The following is a 19,568-nucleotide window of genomic DNA, read 5'->3' as shown; positions in this document are numbered from 1 at the left end:
TATGATCTGGTGGCAATTACAGAGACGTGGTGGGACAGCTCACATGACTGGAATATAGTCATGGAAGGCTATGTCCTTTTCAGGAAAGACAGGCCAGCCAGGCGGGGTGGTGGGGTTGCTCTTTATGTGCGGGAGGAACTACAGTGCACCGAGTTCTGTCCAGGGACAGATGATGAGCGAGTTGAGAGTCTGTGGGTGAGAATTAAGGGGCAGGCTGGCAGGGGGGATACTGTTGTAGGTGTCTGTTACAGACCACCGGATCAGGGTGAGGAAGTTGACGAGGCCTTCTACAGGCAGCTGAGAGCGGCCTCACAGTCACAGGCCGTGGTCGTCGTGGGGGATTTTAACTTCCCTGATGTTTGCTGGAAGGACCACTCGGCAACCCAGCCGCAGTCCAGGAGGTTCCTCCAGTGTATGGATGATAACTTCCTCCTGCAAATGGTGGATGAGCCGACCAGGAGAGGAGCGCTGCTGGATCTCATCCTCACTAACAAGGAGGATCTGGTTGAAGCAGTAAGGGTTGAGGGCTGCCTTGGTTGCAGCGACCACGAGATGGTGGAGTTCAGGATCTTGTGTGGCAGGACTAGTAGAATACCAAGTAGAATTGCAACCCTGGACTTTAGCAGGGCAAACTTTGGCCTTTTCAAGCAATTGCTAGGGGAAATCCCATGGGCAGGGCTGCTTGAAGGTAAAGGGGCCCAAGATAGTTGGTTGACATTCAAGGACTGCTTTTTCCGTGCTCAAGATCGGAGCATCCCGACACGTAGGAAGTCAAGGAAGAGGGCCAAGAGACCTGCGTGGCTAAATAGGGAATTGCTGGGTATGCTCAAGTGGAAGAGGAGAGTTTACAGGTCATGGAAGGAGGGGCTGGCCACTTGGGAGGAATATAAGGCTGCTGCTAGAGGATGTAGGAAGGCAGCTAGGATGACTAAGGCCTCCTTAGAATTAAACCTGGCGAGAAGGGTCAAGGACAGCAAAAAGAGCTTTTTTAAATACATGGCAGATAAAACTAACACCAGAGGCAATGTAGGCCCACTGATGAATGGGATGGGTGCCCTGGTGACAGAAGATACAGAGATGGCAGAGTTACTGAATGCCTTCTTTGTCTCTGTCTACTCTGCTGCGGGCAGTCCTGAAGAGCCCTGTACCCCTGAGACCTTAGATGAAGTCAGGTCGACGGAGCGGTTTGCCTTAGTCGATGAGGAATGGGTTAGAGACCAGTTGAGCAATCTGGACATCCATAAATCCATGGGTCCAGATGGGATGCACCCGCGGGTGCTGAGGGAACTGGCGGAAGTCATTGCTAGACCATTCTCCATCATCTTTACCAAGTCTTGGGAAACGGGAGAGGTGCCTGAGGACTGGAGGAAAGCAAATGTCACTCCAGTCTTCAAAAAGGGCAAGAAGGAGGACCCGGGTAACTACAGACCGGTCAGCCTCACCTCCATCCCTGGGAAAGTGATGGAACACCTTATCCTTGGTACCATCTTAAGGCATATCAAGGATAAGAAGGTTATGAGGGGCAGTCAACATGGCTTCACCAGGGGGAAATCATGTTTGACCAATCAGCCTTTTATGAGGAAATAACACGGTGGATGGATGATGGCAGAGCGGTGGATGTGGTCTACCTTGACTTCAGCAAAGCATTTGACACGGTCTCCCACAGCATCCTCACGGCTAAAATGAGGAAGTGTGGACTGGATGATCAGGTAGTGAGGTGGACTGCGAACTGGCTGAAGGAGAGAAGCCAGAGAGTTGTAGTCTATGGGGCTGAGTCTAGTTGGAGGCCTGTAACTAGTGGAGTGCCTCAAGGGTCAGTACTGGGACCGGTATTATTTAATATATTCATCAATGATTTAGATGAGGGAATTGAGTGTACTATCAGCAAGTTTGCTGATGACACTAAGCTGGGAGGAGTGGCTGATACGCCAGAAGGCTGTGCTGCCATCCAGCGAGACCTGGATAGGCTGGAGAGTTGGGCAGGGAGTAACTTGATGAAATATAACAAGGGAAAGTGTAGAGTCCTGCATCTGGGCAGGAACAACCCCAGGTTCCAGTATAGGTTGGGGAATGACCTGTTAGAGAGCAGTGTAGGGGAGAGGGACCTGGGGGTCCTAGTGGACGACAGGATGACCATGAGCCAACACTGTGCCCTTGTGGCTAAGAAGGCCAATGGCATCCTGGGGTGTATTAGAAGGGCGGTGGTTAGTAGGTCGAGAGAGGTCCTCCTTCCCCTCTACTCTGCCCTGGTGAGACCGCATCTGGAGTATTGTGTCCAGTTCTGGGCCCCTCAGTTCAAGAAGGACAGGGAGCTGCTGGAGAGAGTCCAGCGCAGGGCAACTAAGATGATTAAGGGAGTGGAGCATCTCCCTTATGAGGAAAGACTGAGGGAGCTGGGTCTCTATAGTTTGGAGAAGAGGAGACTGAGGGGTGACCTTATCGGTGTCTATAAATATATAAAGGGGGAGTGTCACGAGGACGGAGCCAGGCTCTACTCAGTGGCAAACAATGATAGGACAAGGGGTAATGGGTACAAACTGGAACACAAGAGGTTCCACTTAAACTTGAGAAGAAACTTCTTCTCAGTGAGGGTGACGGAACACTGGAACAGGCTGCCCAGGGAGGTTGTGGAGTCTCCTTCCCTGGAGACATTCAAAACCCGCCTGGACGCATTCCTGTGTAACATTATCTAGGTGTTCCTGCTCCGGCAGGGGGATTGGACTAGATGATCTTTCGAGGTCCCTTCCAATCTCTAACATACTGTGATACTGTGATACTGTGATATCCCCTAATTTGACAGGATCTGACTCTTTATCCGTAGGTCACTAACACCTTTACAGGTATACAAATGCATCATCTCTGGTCTGTGATATCCACAGTCATTCTCCTCCAGTGTAAAACATAGGTGCTTCCAACTCATGCCCACTGTACCTTCCACCAGACTGCTTTCTATACAAAACAGCAGATAAGCAGTAGAGCATAGTATTTTATGTATTAGGATAAGATGATCAGCAATCTAACATAACTGTACTAAAATGTTTGATTCAAAGTCCCCCTCTGGAAAAACCCTACGTACACTAAATGTCAAGTCAGCTTTCACAGCTTATCTAATCCGAATTTTAGGCATGATCTCCAACCCAATAAAAGATTTCACATAGCCAAAATTAGCTCCCACCATTTCTCTCATCACTTACAGCCCACTATGGGTTTACATTCTGTCGTCTTTCTCACATATTTTCACCATAGTTTCTTACTTTCACTTTTGACTGTCCATAAACATTACTACAAATTACACCAAACTGAGAAGAAACTCAAGAAATCAGAAAAATATGGCAAGTTTCTACATTATTGTCAGAAAAAAAAAAGTCTTCTCCTTCGTCAACTATGTAAAGATACTTAAAGTCTTCAATAAGAAATCAAATAGCTGTTCTTTGGCAAAGGAATTCAGGCTAAAAAAAAATAAAAAATAAAAATTCAAGGAGAAAGCAATCACCTTAGCTATACAAGAATCAGTCAAAAACTGAGAACTACAATTTGAAAATGAAAGCAGATGGGATGAAGACCAGAACAGGCATGTTGAGGGGCTCCAACCCAAACGACCAAAACCAGAGCCAAAGTGACTGAGAAACTCAATCGCAAAAAAAAAAAAAAAAAAAAAAAAATGGCAGGGCCCTTAAATTAATAAAAGAAAATAAGTGAGAATACTGTAAAAAAAAAAAAAGGGGGGGGGGGGGGGAGAAACTCAAAAGAGGAAACAGAATTTCAGAAAATACATAATCACCTCAAATGTCCCAGTTCTTCCAACTTCAGCCTTTCAAAACTTCTGGAGCACGGTTCAGTATTTTTACATAAGCAGATGGAAAGTCAGTACTGAAGCAGGGAAAGGGGATACATTTTTATTTTACTTACATGTACTCCTGTCTGTCTCTACAGCCATGAAAACTGGAAACTTGTTTTAATTTTAAAGGGAAAACTGGAATTTTCATACAAATGACCCACTCCTGGAAGGTGAAGCTTTCAGAAGGCTATCTAATATCATGAACGCATCATTACAGGACCTATATGAAATCAGTACTGCTGCCGTCAGAACTCACTGAATGTGGCAGTATATTTCTTCCCAGAGTGCAAGCAGGATGCCAGGCATCACACAAACCACTATTCGTCACCTATGGGTAATTCATGATTCAGCATCTATATTTCCCTTACGAAAATGTTGTAACCATTTCAGTAAAAAAAAGCACTGAACCTGCAAGAATTACAGTATGGATATACTGCCTGGACACACAAAATCAACACGACTGAGGTTTTTATAAGTGCCAGACATTCAGGCAGGCATGAAATAGCTGATGGTACTACAGATCAAATTTAACATATTAAGAGCTAACTATTTCATTTAGATTCTTGCACTCCATTCTCTTGCAAGATTTTTGTTTTCAGAACACCTAGCTTTCCCTAAATAGAATATTATGTACTTCATTTCTGCATAATACTAAAACATAAAAAACAGTCTTCAGTTAATGAGAGAATAATGACAGAATTCAGAACACATACACGATTTGGAACATGCGGGCAAATGCAATTAATCAGAACTGTAGGTTAAATGTAATTTAACGACGCACTATAGACACACAGGGAAGATCATGAACATCCTGGAATATCCATTATTAGCCTTTCAGACAAAGAAAAGGCTGGTTAGAATTTAGCAAAAAGCAAGAAAAAGAATTCTCAAAATGAAGAGTTTCATCCTAAAGATTAGACGGCGATTCAGAGCAGCCCTGTGGAGGACTTAGGGGTGTTGGTCGATGAGAAACTTAACATGAGCTGGCTTCAGAGTGCACTTGCAGTCCTGAAAGCCAACCATATCCTGGGCTACATCAAAAGGAGCATGACCAGCAGGTGGAAGGAGGTGATCCTGCCCCTCTACTCTGCTCTCGTGAGACCTCACCTGGAGTATTGTGTGCAGTGCTGGTGTCCTCAACATAAAAAGGACATGGAACTGTTGGAACAAGTCCAGAGGAGGGCCACGATGATGATCAGGGGACTGGAGCACCTCCTGTATGAAGACAGGCTGAGAAAGTTGGGGCTGTTCAGCCTGGAGAAGGGAAGGCTGCTTGGAGACCTCACAGCAGCCTTCCAGCATCTGAAGGGGGCCTACAAGGATGCCAGAATGGGCTCAAACTTAAATGGGGGAAGTTCAGGTTAGATATAAGGAAGAAGATTTTTATTGTGAGGGTGGTGAGGCACTGGCACAGGTTGCCAGAAGAAGTGGTAAATGCTCCATCCCTGGCAGCGTTCCAAGGCCAGGCTGGACAGAGCCTTGGGCAACATGGTCTAGAACTGAAGCATCCTTGTCCATGGCAGGGGTGTTGGACCTTAAGGTCCTTTCCAATCCTAACTATTCTATGATTTTATGATTCTATTTCTCCCATTGTCAATTGGTTATGGTTGAGTTTGTCTGTCTGGACTTTCTCTTTAAAGAGAAATAAATAAATAAATAAACAAATAAATAAGGAAAACGTGCCTTTTTAGAGAGCAAATGCTATCCATCACCCCAGTTGCTAAGGGGCTGCTGAAGCTTTCCAACCTGAGGGATGAGAATTTTAAAGCAAACTGAGTTTGTGGCCCACAGTCAGAAGTAAAAGCCAGTAAGAGTAACCTTTAGAATAGCTAGGTTACATGTTATAAATATTGAGAAAATAAACATGTATTAAGGAAATTATGGGATGATACTAAATCTTCTTCATCTAGTTCATAATACGGTATCAGTTTAGTTGAATTGGCCTCTAGTGACATTACTAATTTGAGCACAGCTGAAAATAAATCTTCTTTTCGAAAATTAAAATCTTGGCACAAAACTGAGAGCTTCTAATAATCTACTTCTTGTCATATTGGCAGTGCTCAAGGACTTGATTAATATAGACATCTCCATTCTTGATTACCAGCAGCTTCCTAGGGCACAGAATGCGGGTTTAGACTTGCATAGCTGAGAAGTAACATCCAAGCCTCCTGTCTCAGTCAATACTCAAAGAGCCTCTTCAGGGTAGTTTAAGAGCATATACAGTTACTTTCCTTCATAGGCAGTGTGAGGACAGGCTAAAGCACTACAATTGACCTCTTTTTCATGCAGTTTTTAAAAACTGCATAACAAAACATCAAAACAACTTTCTTACTTTTTACAAGAATCACAGAGAACAGTCTCCTTCCTCTTAGGCAGAAGCCTAAGAACCTATTTCAGATAAAGTACGATGGTTACAGTAATACAGAAATTGGTTTCATACTCCACCAGTGCTCTACTGGCCCAATCAGTATTTTCAAGTACTTCACTCCCTATTTTAAGAAGCCATTCAGTTCAAAATTATCATTATTTGTGGTAACTTAGATGTTACTGGACATGAGATTATGCTTTCATATCCTGAGAACAACATCTATATGCTTGCTTCTAGAAACCTTTTTCTGTAAAAAGAAAACAAAATAGTATTCAAATGTAATGGCACTATTTTTCAGATTTACACTCCCCTCATCTATTTCTATCAAATCTGGTATATCTGTAAGAGCACTGTATCAGTTTACAGAGCAATCACTCTTGGAAGTAAGTTCTGCTTCACTACATCAGTGCTGGAGTGCTCACTTAGTTAAAAGGCTACGTTAACTCAGCATTGGTAATTAAAGATTCCAAAGTCTAAACTTCTACTATTATAGTATTTAGAGTAACTAACACTACAGAAAAATGCGTAACAGGGGCATTCTGGACAACCCAGCCTTCAGTCTGCTCTTGAAGAAGTAGATTTATGACAGCTGGCAAAATGAGGTTCAAGAACTACCCTCAAACAGCCTTAGTTTGAGCAAAAACTATCAGATACTTTAAAGACAGAGCCTGACAAATTCAGAGTGCACTAGATGATGTGACTGCTTGAGGTAAGGGAGAAAATTAACCATGTCTCTGCCCCCATGTACCTCAGAAAGAAATCTATGCTGTCCCCAAAGGTAACGATTAAGAAAGAGAAAAAATTAAATTCTGTTATAACAAATGAGATTAGAATTTCTCTGATTAACTCTGAGACTAACTCATCCATTTCAGCTATTTTTCCCCCTAATTTGAGAGGAACAGTCAAACTTTAAAGACGAAAATATTTCCTGGAACAACCAGAAAGAGGTTTTTATGTAAATATTACTATCACTGATGCTGTTATGAACAGTGAAGTGAGAGATAATGGGATATAAAAGACATCTTGGCAAATCTTCTCATATTATTAAGACAGCACGTACCACACTCACACAAAACATTTAAAAATGTTTTCCAACTAACAAAGTATTTTGAGAAAATAATCCATTATGTAAGGAGTTTTCTGGTGCAGATCTTTCACTTACAATACGCTTATTTCAGCTGTTCTAACCAAATAACCTGGGGAAGATGAATATTGATATCCTTTCACTCAGTTTAATTCTTGACAGAGTAACTCCCATAGCCCCTCTACTGAAGACCAAGTACTCCTCATTGCATTAAAATAAAGTCAGAATATTCATATTTTAAAGTTTGGGGGTCCCCTCTCTTCATCTTTCAACAGCCAAAGTGAAAAAAATGTACTTAGTCAGAATTACATAAAGACCTTTCATTTAAAGAAAGTACTTCAACACTTATGTATGATTTTAATAAATTATCAGTTTTGTATGGATGAGATAGGACTAAAGGTGTATTACATGTTAAGAAAAGCACTGGTCTACACACACTAACTTCAGACCTGTGTCACACCAACATAAAGCTAGAGCAAACCAGTAAGTCTGCTCTTTAAAATTTACAGCCTAGCATGCTAATTCCAGTCATCATCAGCACACTCAGCATTGCAGAATCTAAACTGCAAATTATATATGAAAATGTCAATTTTGCTTGCTGTGATGATGAAAATAATTTAGGTAAGACGCCAAGGGAAAGATGACAAAAACCATGTCTGACTGTGAACTCCCTTCAAAAACTCTCATCATCTGCTTAAGAAAAGCATGCCAGTGCAGAGGAGAAACCAGCATGATGAAGCCAGAAGTGTACTCAACACAGCAAACAACTATTAAAACAGGAAAAAAAAGGTGCATGTTTTAAGAGAAAGGCATAATCATCACAGCTAGGGTCTTCATCACAAAAATATTCTGTAATCAGGAAGAGAGTGTTTCCTTTAAGATGAACCCCAGATCAAACACCAGCTTCCAACTGATGGGAGACTCTAGCACTGGGGACACTGGAGATGACTGCATGAACATACTGATTTCTATTCTTTATTGCTGCTACTGACTCCAGCTGTATTAAGATGGCATGGATATCTTAGAAGGAAATTCTGGATGTTGCAGCTTCCTTTCAGCAGGCCTCACTGTACCTTCCTCACCTACTCCATTGGTTCGAGGAAGTCCGCAGTGAAGCAGCTGGATTTTAACATTGGCTGCATAAGGTTTCTGACTACCATCCTCTACCACATTTTTAAGAGCAACAGAAAATATGATTGGTATACAGTATTTCAAACTCTGTCCCCCCTACAGCACGTATTCAACTTTAACATAATTCAGTATCCCTGCCTTATAAATGAACTACTGAGGCATTTTGTGGTTTCAGTGAAATGTACTCTTCAATGGCAGATTTAAGACCTGTAAAACTTAATTTCTATACAGATATACAAGCTGCAAATTAAATCCTCAGCTGACAGTACTAGCCAAATCTTCAAATTAAACCCACCTCAGAGTAGACACTATAAAAATGCAATATAACAACCAATAAAACCTTACCTACATCCGTACGTGCACTTATGCATAAAACAAAGTTTTTCTGAAAGTTTTTCTGAAAAAGCATGAAAGTCTGTAATAAAGACAGTCACAACACATGCACAGCCAAGTTAAACAGAGGTTGCAGTCAACTACAGTGCCTATCACTAAATTTTACGACCAGACTTTGCAACCTTAATGATAGTTTAGCAATGATGTATCTTAGTCATGTAGTCATAAGAAAAGAATCATTGGATGGATTTTATCTACCTAGTCACAATACTATAACGCAACATCAAACATGATTCTGCCTTAATCCCACAGCTACTGCAAGACCATAAGCATACAGACAAATAAAACAAGAAGAGAAGAAACAACTATGTTTTTCAACAATAGACAAGAATAATCTTCTAGGCCCTAAAGTAGTACCACATGCTATATAGAAATAGTTGTAGTTGTAAGGTAAGACCAAGGAAAGAGTTAGACTGTGTCAGGTAGATGGACAGTGAATTTACAGGCTCCTGCAAAAAGACTGACCAAAGATAACACAATTTTCAAAGCAAAAAAATTCTGAAAGCTTAAAAAACAGGGGGAAAATATTTACACGGCTTTGTCTTAGTCTCAAAAGAAGGCACTATAAGACCAAGGGACCAAAGGCAGGTTGGGCTAAACCAAGTGAGTGGGATAGAGAGGCACTGACAAGAGCAACAAGCCATGCATTATGTTTGCTGTGCAACTCTTGGATCCCTCACCTAAACTTTCTCTAATGATATCAGTAACTTTAGAAGGAAACAAGAAAATAAAAGAAAATAAAAGCAAAAAGTATTTTAACTTCATAAACTGGGAGTTTCAGCTTGTAATTAATGCTAGAAAAAGCAAGAGGAGCAAGCCAAAAAGCCACTACCTCAGTTACCTCTCAGAGAGAATTTGAATATTGGAAGTGTACTAAAAATATAGACTGAGATTTAACTCTACAAGGAAAAGCTGCACAAATTACGTACCTAAAGCCATCTTATTTGGTAATATGTAGGATGAACCAGATTCTTCATCCAAGATTGGCTCTTTCCTGGAAGGTTAACTTTCTCTGACTTCCCATTCTTTTCTGCAAGGATAAAGTCCTATATCTCTCTTCAGCAAACCTTACTTGAACATATGCCAGCAAAAGTGGTATTTTCAGACTTCTTCATTCAATATTCAAAACAAAACCCCTCATATCTTTGAACTTAAAAAAAAAGTAAGAGACACACACCAAAGAGTACTACTGTAGTTCAAAAGGGAGGAAACAAAAGAAATAATATGACATGAAATTGGTGGAGTAAGAGTAGTTCTGAGAAGCAACAACTTCAAAAGACTTTCCCTAAATGAAGTTACTGCAGATTTTCATCTTTACATGTATTTTAACTGATAAGAAGCTAGCTTGAAAGCAAACAGAAAGAAACTATATGACAAACATCAGAAACAGCATTCATGTTTCTAAAACCCCAGTATTCAGGGATTCACTTTGTGCAAAAGGTAAAAGTGGTATTGTGCTCCATCTCTCTCTCTCTGGGAAATTTGTGGGCACAGAGTTACAGTAAATATATGCACCATTCTAAGAGCACTTTTTTATGGAGAAGACTTAGCTGACTGGCTCTTTTATCTAGCAAGAGAATATACAGCAAGACCCAATGGTGGGAAAATGAAGTTCGACAGATTTTAATTACAGACAAGGCACACATTTTTATTAATCATAAAAATACCCTAGAAATTACCTGTCATTTCATGCCTTGAAATCACAATAAGATCCTTGTTTCAAAAGCTCTTTTACATATTGAAGAAAAATTACAGTTTGTATTACAGAGGAAGTTGCAAAAGATAAGCACGGTACCTTCTTATAACCTTATAAGTTGGTATTTAGCATGCAGAAAAAGAACAGATGTTTCCAATGTTTTTAAACATTCTCAAAAAAAACCTTTATCATTTACATGCTCTTGGTAGAAGGCAGAAGGTGGTAAGAGGGCTACGAGGAAACTCATCCAAAAAAAACCTCAAAAACAGAATACCTACTAACAAAGCTGGGTGAATGGAAGATTAAACAGATTCATTTGTGCTGTAGCTGGCTACTAAAATAAATCTCAGTATGCATAAAACTGTGTCTTTACTACATCTTTCAACATTTGCAATCTCTGTGCCACTGTCTGTGATAGCATCATTTAATGCAAGTTGGTTCAGAATTCATTGTGACAATGCCCACTGTCTTTGTGACCTCTATTTGTCACTGTAAGAATGACCAGTGAACCAGCCACTAACAAGAAACTGAAAGATTATTTCTGTTTGAGCTGTATTCCTCCTTATTTTGTATTTCTTCCAGTATCAAAAAGAATTTTTCCCCCATGACACACAGAGAGCACACTAATTCTCTTCTTTTTTGTCATAACTGCCATAGGACGTATGTGTTTCAGAGCATTTCTGTAGATTTGCCAGCATTTAGCAGAGGGAATTTAGCATATTCGCATTACATATATACCCCTTAGCAAGAAAACCAGTTTCTGAGAAAACTACTTTCAGAGTTTTCCCATATGGCTTCAAACAGCCAGTCAAGATACAGAACTGACAGCTCTATCAAGAATTTTAGGTACGAAATTTCACTAGTTGCATTCCCACGCATCATTATATTAAGTAATGCTGTCTGAAGGCTATAAAAAACTTCTCCTGCTTGGCAACATAGCAGTCCCATCTTTTCCATTATATGTATTTTAAAGATGCCCTGAAGTGTTTTCTAAAACAAGAAAGCTATGAGGCACTTAGTTTGACCTGTCTTTAAAACAGATAGATATATGCAGAGTACAGAGTTATACACATAACATAATGGGGATGGGGTTAGAAGCAACAGAAAATTGATGAAAAATTGCCATGACAACTCAGAGTAAACCCTACTAAAAATCTAGGTCTTCTTCACGCAGAACAAAACACATTCTATTCTAATCAATACGTGCCCTGATTTCTGAACTGATATGTTACCAAAGACTTGAAAACTGGATCAGATTGGTATCAAGACTATTACTACTCGCCTACCATTCTAGAGGCCAAATTAAGAATGTATTCAAAGAAAAAAAAACTCTAATACAAATACTGTCATTCTAATTCACTAGGATTGTACTATACAGCAGAAATAATTTAAAAAGGGTCTGCCATGAGTAAAGTCTCAAAGAACTAATCAATGTAACAGAAAAATAAACATAATTAATAACCCTGTGCAGCTGAAGACTGCCTATAATTATAAAGTGAAGAAAAATGAAAAGATGGAATGAGAAAAAAGATACTACTAAACAGTACAGCCTTAGTTTAATGCTAACTCCTATTCATTTCTCAAGACAGTAAAGCCCCACCAGCTAAGCAGTCTGAATTAAAAAAAAAAAAAAAACAACAACAACAAAAAAGACCTGCTCTCAAAAGAGAACATTTTTTTCTCTAACAATTAGAAGTAACGTTCAGCATACCAGAGAAAACTTCACTTAATCAGTATTCTGGAAAATACCTATTCTGTTGTTACTCTAAGAAACTCAGTTTGGCTTGTCATCCAGAATATCAGCCAGCACATTACCACCTACCTCTCTTGCATATAACTTACAGACTCAGAACACTAGTTTTTACCAACTTGTAGTCTGCAGAGAAGAATCCGGACTTAGAGAAATAACATGGTAATACAAGCAAAATATCTGTAAGAAATTGCTTCTCTTAGTGGTCTGGAGTCTAAATCTGAGCACTTCTTCAAGCCAAAAGATACACTGGCCTACACGCTCAGAAATGGAGATAAGCCAAATTAATTAGTAATACAATGAAGTAATAATCCTCAGCAGTCAGCTACCCACCAGATTTGGCCATGCTAACCAATCCTCAATTCTTCCTTCAATTTGCCCAAAAGCTCCAATGTTTGCTCAATGTGTTGTCTTAAAACAGAAATGAAAGATTACTGCCTGGTCCTTTTTGTGTACAGAAATAGACTTAATGGCACCATTTCAGTACTTTCAAAATAGACAACATCCAAGTACTAAGTGCCAGAAGAGACTCGGGAGTTATTTTGCCACTTGGATTTTAGTAAAACACTTTAAAACAAAGAAAAAATTCCTATTATCTCTTTCTTAGTTACACTGTAAACTCTGTCTCATACAGTTTCCCTGGACACCCTCTCATGCTGAAACAGAACTATTAGGACTTCAGTAACACTAATCATGACTCCAATTCTGTGCTTGGACCCAGACAAGCAATTCTGTGCACACACCCACTAATCCCAAAATCAAGAAAATTCAGAATTGATACATGCACAGAAAACCACATGGCAAGTAAAAGCATGAAATATTCACACATACTTCAAATTCTAAATTAATACATAGGCCAGCACGCCACCTAAACAGGTCAGTAAAGTCCCTACCAAATATGCAGTGACAATCAAAAAAACCTGTATATATTTTTAAAAGGGGATGAAAGAAGAAACTCTTTTCTCATAGAATCACAGAATGGTTTGGGTTGGAGGGGACCTTAAAAATCCCAATCCCTTGCCATGGACAGGGAAACCTTCTAGAGCCGGTTGCTCCAAGCCCCATTCAATCTGGCCTTGAATACTGCCAGGGATGGGACAGCTACAACTTCCCTGGGCAATATGCAGAGGAGTACTGCCAGCAGGCCGATAAGGGTGATACTCAACAATGGTGAGGCTACACCTGGAATACTATAACCAGTGCTGGGCTCCCCAGTACAAGAGAGACATGGACATACTGGAGACAGTATAGCAAAGGACACGAAGATACTGAAGGGACTGGAGCACTTCACATGAGGAAGTGGAGGAGAGAAGCAGGACAGAGCAGCTGGAAAAGTCCTCTCTGGAAAAGAGAGGACTTATCAATGTATATAAATACACAAAGGGAGGGCGGAGAGAAGACACAGCCAGGCTCTTTTCTGTGGTCTCCACTAACAGGATGAGAGGGAATGGGCACAAAATGAAGCACAAGAGGGTCTGCCTGAACACAAGAACACACATTTGCACTTCAGGGTGACCAAGCACTAGTACAGGTTGCCCAGAGAGGGGGTACAGACTTCATTCTTAGAGATACTCAAACACTGTCTGGACACAGTCTTAAGCAAGTGGCTCTAGGTGGCCCTCCTTGAGCAGAGGGGTTGGACCAGGTGACCTCCAGAGGTTCCTTCCAACCTCAACCATTCCATGATTATGTTGCTGGCAACTGTGACAAAAGAAATTACATATTATTTTTCTGTACCTAATATTGCTTCTGTGAGAGAAGTGAACAGGGCAAGTCAGGAACTCGTATACAGCCAAGTAAACAAGAACAGTGGGCTCATTTATAGTATCAATTGTTTTACATCACAATGAAAGGATCATACAATTATTACTGCACTCACATGACATTACAAGAAGATTCATAAGATTATAAACAGATGGCAAGTTCTTCCATTAACTTATGCAATTCTAAAAATACTATATCTCTGTGTGCCTTCTTAGCAGAAGAATACATACTTTATTTAGCCATCAGTTTTGTGAACTTACTCTGTCAATTAAGGAAAAGTTATCATGAACTTCAAGTGTTTCACTCAACTAAAGTCTACAAGTTTAAGATTTTACAGGTTTTCAAAACAAACCAAGAAAGTAAATTCAAGTTCAAACTCAAATTAAACCTTAACATCTACACTCACGATCAAACTGCCATTAAACTTGTCATCTGGGCTAGGAAAAGAAAAGGAAAAAAAGAGGTGGGGTGAAAATGATGATTTAAGAGCTACACACCCGTATTTAAACCTGCTTAAAAAAAAAAAAGAAGAAAAAAGTAACTTGCACTATGATATTTTTGCACTTGTTTTTCTGCAAGTTTAATTACAAATGACAGCTTAAAACTGCTTTATATGGGATGTAATTTACTACCAAAACGTCATTCCATTATTTGAGAATCTCCGACATTGTAACATACACCAGAAGCACTGTATGTTGCTGGGCTGTAGACAAGAAACAGAGCAAAGTCACCCCCAAACCAGGCCATCAGAAGGACCACAGGTGCATATGGTACAAGCTCCATATGAAAGAGGATCAAAGATGCTTTTATTAGTTTCCCATATGCTGAAGACGAAGCAGTGAAATATGATCTACTGCATAATCTGTCTGAAGAAAATTCTCAGACAGCTGCTTTGTAGGATATCTCCAGAACTGCCTTCTATTCTGCACACGTATGCTGTATTTTGGAAAGTTAGCCATATAACCTCCTGCAATTTTAATTGGTTTTCAAATTACCCACCCCCTCCAATGGACAGCTATACTTGCCTATATACTTACCATACTGCTGACCTTTTAAACTTTGGAACTTGTGTGCTTGGCACTGGGAAATACTATCTCAAAAAGTATTTAGGCTCAGAAGCCTAAAATATCTTTTCAACTCAAACCGGTTTTTTGCATACTTACATTATCAGCCATTTACTTGTTTCACTTCATGAGTTAATATAATTTTGCACATTAAAATTATGAAAGTTTTGTTAAACAAAATTACCCAGTTTTACAAAGGATAAAGTTTAAATACTGCAGAAAAATCAACTGTAATGCGATTCTGGGTATTTTTAGTCTGTTCCACAAACATAACTTGTCTTTTTAAAATGTGCATTTTACACCTAAGTGAAATTCTAGGTCTATTTAGGTTTAAACCTGATGGTATAACTTATGATGCTCTATTTCAGTCAGTATATCAGGTGTAGCTTTTAAACAAAATAAATTTTATATGTATATTTTACTAACTAAATCATAAAGTAAAAAATTGAATCTTATCCCAACAAGATATATAACAATGATAAAAATAAAGTCAGAATAATTAAATCTGTGCTCCACAATTCATTGAACCATGTGATCCTGGCTGACACTGCTATGTTCTTTATACATTTCCTTATACAGTTGAAGACTTATTATCAATTGACAGATATCTGCACCTTCTCATATATGCAAATATCTAGGCCTCAAGATACAACGAGACTTCCATATGATGTACCAAAGTTTTAGCTGGTAACAGTCACATATGAAGGACAATTATTATGTTATCACAGAAACGTAACTCAGAATTGTAGCAAGTACCTTACAATATGCACTACCCAACCACCTTACAAAATTAAAGACAGCAGGAGCTCAGGTACACTTCCAAGTACAGAGAATCAACAGGCTGATGAGCTAAACCACTAAAAGTGTTCATGAACGCATTTTAACCTTGCCCTATTGCAAGGCAAGTTCACAAACATCTCCAAATGGTATGTACATTGCATTATTTTACGTTGCTAATAGTACACATAACACAGAGTCATAGAATGGTTTGGGTTGGAAAAGACCTTAAAGATAGCTAGTTTCAACCCCTGCCACAGGCAGGGACACCTTACACTAGATCAAGTCACTCAAGCCTCATCTAACCTGGCTTTGAGCAGGCTTTTTTTTTTTTGATGAAAGGGCCACAGCTTCTCTGAGCAACCTGCGGCAGTGTCTTACCACTCTCACAGTAAAGAATTTCTTTATAATATCTCACCTAAATCTACTCTCTTTCCGCTTAAAGCCAACCCCCTTTGTCCTGTCACCACCTGCCCTTGTAAAAAGTCCCTCTCCAGACTTCTTGTAGGCCCTTTTAGGCAGTGGAAGGGGCTCCAAGGTCTCCCCAGAGCCTTCTCTTCTGGCTAAACAAGAGAAACTCTATTAGCCTGTCTCCATAGCAGAGATGCTCCAGCCCTCTGATCATCTTTGTGGCCTTCCTCTAGACTCACTCTAAGAGGGTCACGTCCTTCTTATGTTGGGAGTCAGGTTCCAACAGCTCAGATAACACAAAACATCTCTTTGAAGTGGAACTCCACTGCTCCCATCACAAACTCTGCACCTAATTTAAACTCCTTGCTTTAAAACAAAGCTATGTAGCTTTACCCTCTGTTAGGAAAAAAAAAAAAAAAAAAATTAAAAAAACCAAAACCATTACCTTCTGAGGATTCAAAACCCTCTGCCTGAACTTTTCAATTGTATCTTGACCTGCAGCTGCCCATGCACTGGCAAATGCTTCAGTTTTGTCTTGATCCAGGTGAATGCTTTGCAGCTGTTGTTGCAATGAAGCAGGCTTCAAATTATGATAAACTGCCTGTTAAAAGGAAAAATAGCTGCTGTTGTTCAGTACTGTTCTACAAGTTGCGTCAGACAGACTCTACCACAGGTGGCCACCACGTTCACACAAGATTTTTACTAACAACTCTACTGCGGGACTGCAAGCATCCTGCTAGTATTAACCCTCTGAGAAGATAGAAAAGTGTAACTATCTTAATTGTATCGCAAAATCTCGTATTACAAATTACTTTTCACAAGATAGAAGAATTATGAAAAAATGCATATACAGGCTAGAACTGAGTATATGTTTCTACTGTACATACTATCAAAGCAGCTATCATAAAAAAAAAGGGGGGGCTTTGAAGTCAACTGTGAAGAAAGAACAACTTTTCCAAATTCCACATTGTTCAAGTACACCTGAACTACAAGGCAGTATAAAGCTTGCTTCTTTTCTAATGCTGTGAAAAGCGTTAACTATATGAACTCATCGTAAATTGAGGTGTTAAAAAAGGACAAGATTCAAATTCCCCAAGAGACCACCATTATGCATACCCTCTGCAAAGACTACACTTATTACATTTCCATTAAATGAATTGATAACATTGTGGCTGTGACAATTTCTAAGTTACCATATTTACCAGGTAATACACTGGCTTCCCAATCTGAGTAGTGGCAGAATGTAGGATCAGAAAGCCTTCTATGTTTAGAACATAATTAGCTCTATACCACACAGGAACTACTCATTCAGGCACTAAAGCTACATCAGGTGTGTCTGTTCACCAAAGTAAAGGCTGCTTCTGTGCATGAGAATTTTCCATAACTGGCACTTCATGTAACTTAAGCAGTGCTCATTAGTATTATCTAATATTTTCCTTACAGGAATTAAAAAAAATGCATGGCTGTCCTGCTTACAATGAATAAGAGGAAAGACTGCCTCTCATAGTCATTAACACTTCCTCTCAGAGTCATGCAGACCTTGCTTCCACAACCTATGTTTAGATCAGCTAGTAACTCATTCCACCAATGCAATGAGTCCAATGCAAATCAGGAAAGCATGCAAAGAAAAGCAGTAAAATCATACCCCCAAACCATACATAATATACTACATACACATTTTCCCTAATTCCTTTTAAACTCACATTCTATATTTTTTAAATCTACAATGGGATAAAAATATGTATTTATCAATTCATAATGATAAAAAGGTACCTGTTCCAAAATGAATGATATAGTTTCAAGAACTAGATGAAGATCCTGCTTTTCCAATGAAAAAGCTATCTGAAGTTTTTCTTCCTCCTCTTCACTGAAGGTACTCTCAGCCTGAAGCACAAAAACATTTAGTTCTGACAGTCCGTTCATCGACCAAGACCATACTTGCCAAAATGAAAACTTTCTCCTCCTTTTTATAAGCATAGTGGCTGTCCAGTAGTTCCTGAACAGAAATAACAAAGTAAAGCTTTTTTCCAACAGAAAAACAAAAAGCAATTCCTCTCACTGAAAATGAAGATTAAAAGCCAACAGTATCACATGTGAAGTTACAAGAATTACTTGAAATACATCGAGAAAATACTCTCTCTTTGCATATGAGGAACACTAAAGAAATATTTTTCTTTCAACTATCAGATCACCTCCAACAACTTTTTATAAATAAAAATGAGAAAAGTATTAACTGTGTTACTTGAATCAGACCTCAAAGAAAACAGAAGGCAGTACTGTAGTGGAGTTAGTTACATTAGCTTCTTCCACTCTGGATACTCTTCTGAAAACCCATGCTTACAAAGAAATTAAAGGCCTAATGTATGCTTATTTTCACAGTCAGATTTGAATCAATAGCCTACTGTATTACTGCCGATTACTGAGAATGTGCTGTACTTTTAAAATACATCAGTTAAATTATTTAATTTGCTGCTGTAAATATAAATGCAGATATTGCCATCTTTTAAAACTTTACTAACAAATCTATGCTACATACATCAAAACACCGTATTTACATTACTTAGAAATCCAAAACTGCAAAGCTACACAGAAAAGCAATTCAGCTTACAAAATAAGGTAATTACACAAAAATTTAAGTGATCACAGTATTTGTAAATAAGAATGTCAAACTAGAAACATTATTGGAATCACTGGTTGTTGGAAGAAAATGAAGAACACTGAGTATATGCTTTCTAAGTAAGTTTATTTGAAGTTTCCAGCAATTTAACATGTCCTAGAGTCAGACAATTTGGAATGAGTAGGCTAAATTACAAAGACCACTCCAGCTCCTGTAAGTGCTGACTGAAACTGAGAAAAGCTATTGAACTGCTAATGAGCAGTAAAAAACATAACAAAAAAAAAAAACAAAAAACCACCACAAAACACACACACACAAAAAAAAACCAAACACAAAACAAAACCACAAAACACAAAACAAGCAAAAAAAAAAAATCCAACCCACAAACAACCCATGTTTGTGACACTTTTCAGTTGCTAGTGAGCTAATAGCCCTGCAAAGCAATGGAGACAGCAGCAATAACAACACATCCAAGCTAGTAAGTTTGGGAAAAAAAAAATTAAAAAAACAACAAACAAGACAGTCAAATAATCAAAACAATCATTATGGTCCCAGAATCATGACCTTTAATACATCTGTATTTTCTATCTGTGCTTCTCCTAACCTGCAATATTTAAAATTTTAATTTGTGTATATATGTGTACAGAAAAAAAAATCTGTAATTCTTTTTATACT

At 39.1% G+C, this 19,568-nt stretch overlaps 1 protein-coding gene across 1 annotated transcript in view; it reads right to left on the bottom strand.

Annotated features, from left to right (window-relative positions):
• The window catches only part of COMMD10 (COMM domain containing 10), a 130,883-nt gene that overhangs the window by 109,801 nt on the left and 1,514 nt on the right, over positions 1–19,568 (bottom strand). Inside the window, exons 3-4 of the mRNA XM_057430831.1 lie at positions 18,050–18,160; positions 16,722–16,877 (exon numbers count right to left, since the gene is read on the bottom strand). Of these exons, the coding sequence (XP_057286814.1) occupies positions 16,722–16,877; positions 18,050–18,160 (267 nt within the window). The remainder of the gene's footprint in view (positions 1–16,721; positions 16,878–18,049; positions 18,161–19,568) is intronic.

This window comes from Pezoporus wallicus, unplaced genomic scaffold (assembly GCF_028554395.1).
Source record: "Pezoporus wallicus isolate ANWC-B61680 ecotype Strahan unplaced genomic scaffold, APGP_CSIRO_Pwel_v1 contig_7000, whole genome shotgun sequence".
NCBI lineage: Eukaryota > Metazoa > Chordata > Aves > Psittaciformes > Psittacidae > Pezoporus > Pezoporus wallicus.
The sequence above is the reverse complement of the archived record's forward strand: the minus strand, read 5'-3'. Positions and strand labels throughout refer to the sequence as shown.